The following is a 12,581-nucleotide window of genomic DNA, read 5'->3' as shown; positions in this document are numbered from 1 at the left end:
ACTTCCATCTCATTTCCTAATACTCTTCGCTTATTTTATTACAATCATGCTGGCCTCATTTCTTAAACACAGTATCCCATCTCAAGTCTTTTGCATTTTCTTACTCCTTTATCTGGGGTGCTATTCCACTGGATGCCACCTCTCAATTCCTCACTTCCCTTAGGTCTTTGCCAAAATGTCATTTTTCTCAGTGAGGCTTTCTCTGATATTTAACACCCACACCCTTACTTCTCTGCTCAGCACTCCTTTCTCCCTGTTCTGTCCCATCTGACATATTCATTTATCATCTGTCTCTTCTCACACTAATATAAACTCCAGAAAGTTAGATATTTCTGTTTTCTTCAATGCTGTAGCCCCAGCACCTGCTACTTAGTAGCCACTCGGTAAATATTTGTTGAATGAATAACCATGCAGAGGGTTCAGAGTTTGTGTAGTAGGAACTTAGGGATGGCGATCTGGTCGGAATTTCACTGGTGTAACAGACACGGTGTTCTAAGAGTGAATACTTACATGAGTTAACTTTGAAAGGGTAGAGGGTACCTGAAGAAAATTAAGGTGGGGGCTTGAAAAGGGCCAGAAGCCTCTTCCAAGCCACTGCTCGGTGCAACCACCAGGAAATGGGATTGTTTAGGGATAGGGCTGCTCAGACCATCAGGCCAAAGCCTGGAGCTCATGCTGCAGACATACCTTTCAAGGGAGATGTCTGCCTCAGGCATGGGTGTTTGCTATGAACTCATCTTTGCCCCTACTTCATGGTCACTAAACATGTGGTTTACTTTCCAACAGGATTTGCTAACAGCTTGGGAAACATTAGTATCAGATCTTGATAGTTAAGCTTTCATTGGTTTATTTGCTGGCAAAGCTCAAGCAATAACCAGTCAACTGGGCAGAGTTTTCTCTATCTTATAATAAGTTTGTAGTGATAGCCATCAAAATACATGAAATATATACATTAGTTTCTTCATACTGTTTAGGCATTTAGGAGGTAGGGGCGGGTATGGAAAATAATTCCTCAAGGCATCTGCCATCCTTAGAGCCTCTTGTTCCCAGCTCTCTGACCTCTGGAAAGGCAGCCTGGCAGGGTCTGCTTCACCTTGTCTACATCTCACTACCACATAAACTACTTGAGTAGCACTGCAGACTTTGGTGAGATTGTATATACGGGGAAGTCCCTCACATGAGGGACACCTTGCAGGGTTTATAGTCTAAGAACCATAGGCTTAGGAATATGAAGGAAAATGAGCTCAAAACCATTTGCTCCATTTCCTAGATGTGTGCAATTATTGGCAATTTCTCTGTATGACAAAGGTAATGGCTTGGCTTACCTATTATGGATTTTGTAAGGATTTAAAGAGAAAATTGTGACTACTGAATAAATGCTATTTCCTATTTTTTTCTTGCTAGGTCGTGTTTTGCGACCTGATTTTAAGACAAAAGAGAATTTCATTTCTAAAGGCTCCTGGATAAATAGAGGACTGAACTGGTATTGGTGTTGACTGGACAAAATCTGAGGTTTAACTGGGTGACAACAGTAGTTCTCAAGCCTGGACCCTGCCCCCAGGGATTCATGGAGGGGACTCAGGCAGATTTTTTTTTCACCAGGGTTTCCCCCAGAGGTTTCAAATGAACAGCCAGGGTTGAGAATCCACTGTAGAAGAGATATAGCTCAGAGCTGGTACACCAAATGGTCCTTCAAGAGCAGCTGGTAATCTTAAGGATAGCAGAGTCTTCCTCATGGCTCTGATACATGTCATTTTAGTTTTACCAGCCCCGTGTTTTTGCCAGTGGGGTGGGATGCTCTGATTAATGTAATTTTCTGGTTAACTGATGATAAATTCCTTTAAGTAGTTGAACTGCCCAGGGTGAGTAGAAAAGAACTTTGGCATCAGCTTTAGGAACTTATGTCTAGAGCATTCATAATTGTGCTAGTTGAACTGTGAAATATATTAGTATAATTATTACTATTATGTATTTAGATAAGCGATTTGTTTTCATTGTATTAGTTACAGAGTCACTGTTGAAAAGGGTTATAGCCTGGTATCAAGGTGAAGAGACAGGATCAAAAGTTAGGCAATTTGGGGACGCTGTGTCTGCAGGGCTGGATCTGCGAGCCTTGTGGAGCCACCTGGGAGCCACCGGGGACAGCGAAGTGGGGGGCCTTCGGGGGTGGGCATTGTGTAGATGTGGAGAAGCAAAGTGCTGTGGCCTGAGAAATACCTAGGCAGATTTGGATACTGTAAGCCTTGTTTATTTTCCTCACCACTAAAACTATAGGAAAAAACCTTATGCCTCTTAGCACTTCATCCCCAGAAGGTGTCACTGAGCAGTGTGTTGTGTTACCAGAATAAAGACGTTACCTTGAGCAGAGCTCCTCGAGCTGTGGTCCACAATCTGATGCCCCTCTGAGAACTGGTTGTCACTGGTCCACAGTGAGGTGAACTTTTAGAACCATGTGGTCATATCAACCCTGAATCTCCAGTTGTACAACTTGGTTCTAATTTTACAGCAGTTTGTGTGCTAAAGGGAAAATGTATGGATTATTTTCATGGAAATGCAGATTATGTTTTCTGGAAAACAAACTAGAACAGAATAGCATCTAATGTCGCCTTTACAGATAACATCTTCATTAAAAAGTCAGCTCACTTGCAGCATTTTATCATTTGGACAAATTGAACAGAATATTTTTGGAATCATAGTAATTTTAGGCTTTTCCTCCAGAAAAACCTAAAAATTTGAGTTACATTGTGAATGAGGAAAAGAAAATGATGTGTCAGTGGGATCCTGGAAGGGAAATATACCTGGAAACAAACTTCCCTTTAAAACCTGAATGGGCAACAGAGAAATTTGCTGATATAAAGACCATTGAAGTCTGGGTAGAAGCAGAGAATGCCCTTGGGAAGGTTACATCAGATCATATCGATTCTGATCGTGTACATAAAATGAAAACTAATCCACCTCATAATTTATCAGTCACCCACTCAGGAACTGTCTAGTGTCTTAAAATGGATATGGATCAACTCAAATATTAAGTCTTATAAGACTGAAGTAGAACATTCAATGTAAGATCAAAGATACCTCAACTTGGAACCAGATTCCTCCTGACGATACACCATCCACATGACCTTCATTCACTGTCCAGGACCTTAAACCTTTTGTAGAATATGCGTTTAGAATTCCGTGTATGAAGGAAGATGGGAAGGGATTCTGGAGGGACTAGAGTGAAGGACTAGAGTAAAGAAGCAAGTGGGGTCACATATGAAGATAGTAAATTAAGGATACGAAGAAATAAAGCTATTAGAATTCTGGCTGTGAATTACCCATATTTGGTTTTAATGTTGAGCTTAGAGTAGATTTCATTGCTTCTTATTTTGTGATCATTTTATTCAAACTATAATACTTTATACTTCCATATTTTGGGGCACCAGAATGTAAAATTTAAGATGTATTATTGATAGGATAAATCTATTTGATGCCTAATTAAAGAAAATTATCCTGCAATGGATGTCTTAGATATCATCAGAAAGCTATTGAGTCAGAGAAAGAGTTGTACCTATTCATTGGTAGGGAAGCTGAGAGGTGCTGCCCCTTGGAGGGGAGTGTGGTGGTTCCACAGGAGCCTAGGGGTGGGTTGCCATATGAGACCCCTTCTGCTCAGCATATACCTGGAGGAATTGTGTGGGGACACAACTGGACATTAGCACACTGGTGTTTATAGTGGCAGTGTTTGTGATCCATAATGGATGGATGTATTGCCAATATAAAAGGCTGAGCCCTTGATCTTGAGGTTCAACCTTGTGCAACCTTTCTACAAAGGATAAGTTAAGCCAATTTATAATTAAGCCTAAGAGTCACCCCCAGAGAACCTCTTTTGTTGCTCAGATGGGGCCTCTCTCTCTAAGCCAACTTGGCAGATGAACTCACTGCCCTACCCCCTACGTGGGACATGACTCCCAGGGGTGTAAAATTCCCTGGCAATGTGGGACAGGACTCCAGGATAAGCCAGTACCCAGTACAATGGGAATGAGAAAGCCTTCTTGATCAAAAGGGGAAGAGAAAAATGAGACAAAATAAAGTTTCAGTGGCTGAGAGATCTCAAACAGAGTTGAGAGATTATCCTGGAGGTTATTTTTATGTATTATAAAGATACCCCTTTTTAGTTTATGGTGTATTGGAATGCCTGGAGGGAAGTACCTGAAACTTGAATTGTGTTCCAGTAGCCTTGATTCTTGAAGATGATTGTAAAACGATGTAGCTTGTACAATGTGACCATGTGATTGTGAAAACCTTGTGTCTGATGCTCCTATCCAGGGTATGAACAGATGAGGAAAAAAATGGATAAAGAATAAGTAATAAGGAGGATAAGGGGAAAAATAAATTGGGCAGTTTGAAATACAAGTCGTCAAAGAATGGGAGGGGTAAGGAGTATGGAATGTATGAGTTTTTTCTTTTTTCTTTTTATTTCTTGTTCTGGAGTGATGTAAGTGTTCTAAAAATGATCATGGTTGGCAGGTGGTTACAAGATGGAGGTTTAGTGAGGTGTGGGATTTAGTTTGTCCTCCAGGGCAGCTAGTAAATAGCCAGAAACAGTACCGAACAACTACTGGGGCCACGTCAGTGGCTGGACACACAGCGTACCCCAGTCTGGACCAGCTGGACTGGCTGCCAGCCCCCCCAAAACCGTGAGTGTCCCAAGCCACCATGGCCAGTGCCCCTCCCCCACAGGCTGCTTCCCAGAGGGGAAAGGAAAGGGACTTTGAGTGCAACCAAACACCAATTTCTGGGAATTAACAAATTCTGACTACTAAAAATAGGCCCCCAGCTCAGATAAACCTCATATTAGAGCTAAAAGTACTAGGAATACCTGGCACAGAGGGGGCAGGGCTGACAGGAAAAGACAAAAAAAAACAAAACAGGGGCTTTTTGGATTGGACAGCACAAAATACTTGAAAAGGGTTGGATCTTAAAAAAAAGGAGGGCACATAGAACCTGGAGAAACTTAGAGCAACGAACCACCTTCAGCTCTTAATGAACCTGAGGAACAGGGGTCCTACTCTGAAAAGGATTTTTTTTGTTTTTTGCTGTGTTTCTACTACTTAACAACTCATTAGATACAACAGCAGGGCTTCTCAGGCTCCAGATGCCCCCGGCAAGGGCGGAATTCAGCTTGTCTGAGAGCTAAAGAGGCTCCTCAGATGAAAGGAGTTAAATCCCTGGAGCCTGTGCCTTCCCCAGAAGAGGGGTAGGGCCCACCTCAGGTGGAATCTTTCCTTCAGGGAATTCAGACGCCAGGGTCTGGTAAAGGGACGCGATTAAAGCCAGCGTACAACCTCTCCTCTGTCTCAACCACACCTCAGCAGGGACAGTCTGCTGAAGTTAAAGGTACGGCATCACCTTATGCTGGTGGGACCCTCAGGCAGGCAAGCGCCACATACCAGGCAGGATAAGAAAAACAGAGTCCAGAGACTTCACAGTATTTTATGTTTGCTGCTATTATAAATGGAATTTTTTAATTTCAATTTTTAAATGTTGCTAGTACATAAAACACAATAAAAATTATTTTGAGATATAAATGATGAAAAATGCCATACACAATATAATCCATTTTCACAAATATATATATACCTATGTTGATCAAGATATGGAATATTTCCATCACTGAATATTTTCCTTGTGCTATTTCCCAGTCATATCTCTGGCCCCAAACAACCATTGATCTACTCTCTATGGCTAGAGATTTTATCTTTCCTAGAGTTTCAGGTAAATGGAATCATACAGGAACATCCTCTTTTGCATCTGCATTTTTTAGTTCAGCATGATTTTGTGCTTCAGCCATGTAGCTGTGAGTATATGTAGTTCCTTTTTTTGCTATATAATAAAGTGTTCCATTTTATGGAAGAATCTACCACAGTTTTTTATGTATTCATCTGTTGGGAATTTGGGTTGTTGACCGTTCAGGGCTGTTATGAATAAAGCTGATGTGGATGTTTGTGTCTAAGTCTTTATGTGGATATGTGTTTTCATTTCTTGGTAAATATCTAGGATATTTGATGAATGCATCTAGGATAGTTGCTGGGTTATATTGTAAGTGTATGTTTATCATTACAGGAAACTGCTCAAATGTTTTGTAAAGTGCCTACCATTTTGCATTCCCATCAGCAAAGCAGAGTCCAAATTGCCCCAAATGCTCGCCATCACTAAGTATTGTCAGTCTTTTAAATTTTAGCCATTTTAGTGAGTGTGGCGCACTATCTCACCATGATTTTAATTTTCATTTCCCCACCGACTAATAATGTTGACCATGTTTTAATGTGCTCATTAATGATTGACATATATTTGTGAAGAATCTGTTCTAATATTTACTCCGCTTTTAAATCGTGCCATCTTCTTATTATTGAGTTGTAAGAATTATTTATGAATTCAGACACAAGTCCCTTATCAAATATGTACTGGAAATATGTTTTTTCATTTTCTTAATGTGGTATCTTTTGAAAAAGAAGTTTTAAATTTGGATGAATTCCAATTTATCAGTTTTTCTTTCATGGTTCATGGTGTTATGTGTTCTATTCAAGAAATCTTTGCCTATCCAAAAACTGCATAGATTTTTCTCCTATATTTCTTCTAGAAGTTTTGTATTTCTAGCTTTTACATTTAGACAAAATCCATTTCAAGTTAATTTATGTGTATGTTATAACTTAAAGGCTGAGATTCATTGTTTTCTATATGGATATCCAATTACCTAATTGTTTCTCAGGGAAATTTATTGAAAAGACTCTACTTTTCCCATAAATTACTTTAGCACCTTTTGTGAAAAAAAAAAATCAGTTTACCTGACACGTATAAATTTCTGGACTGTGTTCTGTTCCAATGATCTATGTCTGTTCTTTCACTAATGCCACATTGTCTTGATTACTGTAGCTTCATATTAAGTCTTGAAATCAGATAGTGTAACTCCTCCAACCTTGTTATCTATGTTTTTCGAATTTGTTTTGGCAAATTTAGCTCCTCTGTATTTCCATAACAATTTTTAAATCAGTGTATTGGTTTCTATGAAAAACCTGCTGGATTTTTTAAAATATTGTATTGTGTCAACATATACACAACAAAAATATTTTCCATTCTGACGACTTTCAGGTGTACGATTCAGTAATATTAATGATACACAATATTGTACTACATCACCACTATGCGCTGCCAAAACTTTCACCACACCTCCCCCACCGTAACTCTGTACTCATTACGTATAAACTCTCCATACCCGACCCTTATTCCAGCCCCTAATAACCTGTAATTGACTTTATGTCTCTGTGAATTTGGTTATTTTAGGTATCTCATATAAATAGAAGTGGAATTATACAATATCTGTCCTTCCGTGTCTGGCTTATTTACTCAACATGATGTCTTCAAGGTTCATCCATGTTGTTGCATGCATCAGAACTTCATTTCTTTCTACAGCTGAATAAAATTCCATTTTCTCTATATACCACATTTTAAAAATTCATTAATGTGTTAATGAGCTCTTGGGCTACTTCCATCTTATAGCTATTGGGCATGATGAGGCTGTGAACATTGGTGTACAGATACCTGTCCCACTCCCTGTTTTCAATTCTGGGTATGTACCCAGAAGTGGTATTACCATATCATAGAGTAATTTTATGTTTAACATACTGAAGACCTTTTCCACAGAGGCTGCAACATTTTACATTCCCACTAGGAATGTGCAAGTGTTCCTATTTCTCTGCATCCTCACCAAAACTTGTCATTTGCCTTAAAGAAAAAAAAGTCTCCATCCTAATGGGTGTGAAATGTTATCTCATTGTGATTTTGATTTGCTTTTCCCTGATGGCCAATGATGTGGAGCATCTTTGAATGTGCCTATCGGCCATTTGTTTATCTTTTTATGAGATATGTCAATTTAAGTCCTTTGCCCATTTTAAAATCAGGTTTGTTATTCTTTTTTGTTGCTGAGTTGTAAGAGTTCTTTGTATATTCTGGTTGTTAAACTCCTATCAGATGTATGCTTTCCAAATATTTTCTCCCCTTCCACAGGTTGTCTTTTTTTTCTTGATAATGTCCTTTAATACACAAATGTGTTCAATTTTGATGAAGTCTAATGTGTCTTTTCTTTTGTTGCTTGTGCTTTTAGTGTAAAGTGTAAGTATTTATCACCTAATGCAAGCTCCTGAAGATTTTTCCCTGTTTTCTTCTAAGAGTTGTATGATTTTAGGCTCTTATATTTAGGTTGTTGATCCATTTTGAATGAATTTGTGTATATGGCATGAGAATACAGATCCAATTTCATTCTGTTGCATTTGGATATACAGTTTTTTGAATACCATTTGTTGAAGAGACTATTCTTTCCCCATTAAATGTCCTTGAAACCCTTGCTGAAAATTAATTGCCCATAGATATGCGGGTTCCTGCTGCAATCCTGAATGTGGTTGGGTTGAGTATACAAATAAATTTGGGGAGAACTGACATGTTGACAAAATGTCAATAAATAATAACATTCCAATAATTTAGTGTATCCCTCCCCTTACGTAGGTCTTCTTTAATATCTCTCAGTACTGTATTATAGTTTTCAGTATACTGTTTTACATACTTTTGTTCAATTTGCTCCTAAGTAGTTCATATTTTTGGATGCTGTTATAAATGGTTTTGAAAATTTAAAAATATTTTGTTGTTCTTTGCTGGTACAGAGAAATATAATTGATATTTGCATATGATCTTGAATACTGTCACCCTGCTAAAATTACTTTTTAATTCTAGTAGCTTTGGGCAGGGCAAAAGTGACTCGGTGGCAGAATTCTCACCTGTCACTGCTGGAGACCCAGGTTGATTCCCGGTGCTTTCTCAAGCAAAAAACAAACATAGGCTTAATTGTAGTAGTTTTGTTGTAGATTCTTAAGGATTTTCCACATATACAATTATGTCTTTTGGGAATAAAAGCAGTATTACATCTTCTTTTTCAACTTAAATGCTTTTCTTTCCCTCTTTCCTTATTGCACTAGCCAGTGTCTCTGATAGAGCGCTGAATAAGAATGGTAAGAGAAGACTATTTTGCCTTGTGCCCAATTTTAGGGGAAAAACATTGTCTTTCACCATTTTAAATATGTCAGCTGTTGGTTTTGCATTTATACTCTTGAGGCTTAGGGATTTCCCTTCTATTCCTAGTTTGGTGAGAGTTTTTTATAATGAATGGGTATCAAATTTTGTCAAATGCTTTCTCCGCATCTATTAAGGTTATTGTATGGGATTTCTCCTTCATTCTGTTAATATTGTAAAATACCTTGGTTATTGAAATATTCAACCAATCTTGTTTTTCAGGGAAAATTCCCACATGATTATGACATATTATTCTTTTTTTTAAATATATTGCTGAATTTGATTGGCTAAAATTTTGCTAGGGTTTTTAAAAACTGCTTTTTTGATATATAATTCACATACCGTAGAATTCACCCATTTCAAGAGGACAATTCAATAAATTTTAGTATATTCACAGATAATATTGAATCATAACCAGTAATTTCTTCACTTCCAGAAGAAACTCCATACGCTTTGACAGTCATCACCCTATTCCCCTAGCATTCCCCCGTCGTTCTACTTTGTTTCTATTAAGTCTAGCTTTCTGTGTTTCCTGGTATGTATATACTTTTTTTTGTATGCTGTATGGTGGGTTCACATTTCATTATTTTTCTGTGTGAGTATCCCATTATTGCAGCGCCATTTGTTGAATTTTTGCTTGTTTGTTTTGTTCGTTTTTTGGGGAAGTGCATGGAACAGGAATTGAACCCGGGTCTCCCGCATGGCAGATGAGAATTCTACCACTGAACTCCCTTGCACCCCCGGCTCCTTATATATTTATTCTTGATAAATGAGCAACTTGTGTTCAAGGGGAACATGTCATAATTTCCAGTTATACCTGGAATTCATTATTAGTACATTCTATGCCTATTTTAATGTTTTGTGTGTTCCAGGTTTCTCACCCCGGGCCATTCTGAGTCCAGCTAGACCTCACGTCTCATGGTAGGATCAGCATTATAATTGGAGAGAACAAAAAATGTTTAATTTTATAAGGCTTAAGTAGCCTTCCTAATCTCCGTCAAAAATGCTTGCTTGGTGAAAAAATAAAAAGTGCCTCTACTGTTATTAACAATCTACTACAATTTACTGAGTGCTATTATGTGTAGTTCACTTCATACATTAATCTTTGCAACAATCTGTAAGAGATGGGAATTATTGATTCCGTTTTAGATATGAAGAACTAGGTTTTCATGAATGAACTTGCTCTAAGGCTAGTTCAAAAAGTACTACAAAAAAGTTTAATAGGCACAATTTTGATGATTTCTGTGGGGTTTGAAACACTTAGGACTTTCAAGTCTAGAGCTAGAATTTGAACAAAGATCTTGCCTACAGTTATTCTGTCCCCTTCCAGATATATTGTGAGTATAGGCTCTAGAGACAGATTGCTTAGCTTCTATCAGCTCCAACAAACTAATAGTTGCCTATTTTGTAGGAAAAGACAAAGTAAGGGAAGCGATCCTTGAAGAGAGGGACAGGAGATAAAGAAAAATGTTGCTTGCTTTAGTCTTGCTCAATTTGCAGCTCCTCAAATGTATTTTCCCATTGGCTTTAGGAGGGTGCAGGCTGATTCCCAGAGAAAGTCAGAGGGGCATAAAGGATTAAGGATCTTAGTACCCCTTATCTACATAAAGTTTTATAGTAAAGGGGGAAATTGACTCAATAACCCTATTTAAAATTTAAAAGACAGGCAACCATTAACTACATAGTATACATATCTTTAGAAATTCATCTAAAGAGATAAGAGTTGTCAGTGCCAATACTTATGTAATGTGCCAAGAAAATCAAGATGAAGACACAATTAAAGGCTCATAGTCTACCTTAAAGTGCTATTGATATGGGGAGGTTAGCAAAAACCTATGTGGAATGATTAATTCCTCTTGGGAAGCAAGAGAAATGTCAAATAATAACTGGTTTGGACATTAAATTGTTGGACAATAACTTCACATTAGGGCTGCCTTGATATAAAGAGAAAATGATCCCTTCTTAACTAATTTATTCCTGTAAGAGGGCAGACATGTAAGATGCAAATCTCCCATTGGGATCACGAGTTGACTATTACACAGGTTAGAATTAATTGTTTATTCACTGTCTCTGGGGAAAAAAATGTCTGTCAAGACTTGGTCCAAGTATTCTGAGAGTTAAATCTAGACAAATGTGAATCAATATGCCAATTCCCCATCTCCCCACTCTTTTTGTTATAAGTACCAATGAGATGAATATATATAGCAGAAAAAGACTATTTGGTCTAAATATCAAAGTTTATTGAAATAAAATATAATCTATAATAAAAAATACTAAGGGTGTTATCACTGGTTACAGTTTTAAGTATATTTTTAAAAATCCAACATTTTAATTGAACAATGACACTATCTTTGTGATACAATAGCAAACATGAAATTAAATAATACTGAATAATTCTGTCGGATATAATTTATACTTCTCCATCTCTGTTCAATATGTTTTAGAAATACCCTCCAAAGTGAAACTTTTGAAACTGATTTAAGATATAGTTCTTAGAATTAAGTAGATTTAGCATAATCAGCATTTAGAACAATACATTTCTTAGAATTTCAGTTCTACCTTAAACTGAGTAGATGCTTTTAGGTGTCTTTATCCAAAAAATGTATTTCAATGCTCTTTTCCTATTAATTTCTAGGGTTACTATTATTCTTAAACTAGAATTTAAAAAGGTCATAAAGCAAAACAGATGGATTATTTCAGAAATAGAAAGGGTTTTAACACAGTAAAGACAAGGAGGAGGTGAAAAAATAGACACTCATACTCAGTCTGTATCTTTTAATTCTTTGAGAATTCTCTCTCAACTGGCCTGCCAAACTTGGCCTGGCACTAAAGAGATATATGTATGATACATCATAGCAACTTCGTGAGCCAAGTAGTCCTAATCATGAATTAGAGGGAGAAAATGTTTCTTTTTTTTTTCTATATTCCAAGATAGCTTTCTCTGTAGTCATTAAACCACTCAATTTGCTCCTCCCAAAAATGTATGTCACAATACAATTATTCTGCACAATATAAGGAAAAAGATTCACATACACTTGGCTTTAGGAAAGGACTTCCAAGGTACCCCTGAAGTTTCATAAGCAAAGATTATCCCTTTTGCTGGCTTGTGTAATGATCAAAAATGTCTTCTATAATATAGTCCTACTTGTGATGTGTGGATCTTTGACAATAGTTATCCTTTATTGAAGCAGATGACCTTTTAACAAAAACCACTGGAGACTTTTCAAATCCTCATCTTTAAAAATCGGAAAAGCTAAGATATCCTATACACCTGAAAGAATGATTATTTCATACAACTAAGATGCAAAAAGGAACAGCAACAACAAAAAACCTATGATGCCAAAACACACAGGACAGATCCTCACTGATTAAGTGCCAATTTAAAACACTCTGTCAGTTATAAGTGCTTTGTAGGATATTTAAAATACAGTGCCCATTGCTACTGATCGCTCATTTGGAAATTTAAATGGGCATTTTAG

The 12,581-nt window shown here is 37.4% G+C and overlaps 1 protein-coding gene and 1 pseudogene across 1 annotated transcript in view; both read left to right on the top strand.

The window, feature by feature from the left end:
• The window catches only part of SLTM (SAFB like transcription modulator), a 64,357-nt gene extending 54,211 nt beyond the window's left edge, over positions 1–10,146 (top strand). Inside the window, exon 21 of the mRNA XM_077128039.1 lies at positions 9,975–10,146. Coding sequence (XP_076984154.1) covers positions 9,975–10,008 — 34 coding nt within the window. The 3' untranslated portion in view covers positions 10,009–10,146. The remainder of the gene's footprint in view (positions 1–9,974) is intronic.
• On the top strand, positions 1,239–3,350 carry LOC143656528 (interleukin-6 receptor subunit beta pseudogene; annotated as a pseudogene).
• Positions 10,147–12,581: the final 2,435 nt, after the last annotated feature.

This window comes from Tamandua tetradactyla, chromosome 14 (assembly GCF_023851605.1).
Source record: "Tamandua tetradactyla isolate mTamTet1 chromosome 14, mTamTet1.pri, whole genome shotgun sequence".
Classification (NCBI taxonomy): domain Eukaryota; kingdom Metazoa; phylum Chordata; class Mammalia; order Pilosa; family Myrmecophagidae; genus Tamandua; species Tamandua tetradactyla.
Note: the sequence above shows the minus strand (reverse complement) of the source record. Positions and strands in the feature narration are given on the sequence as shown.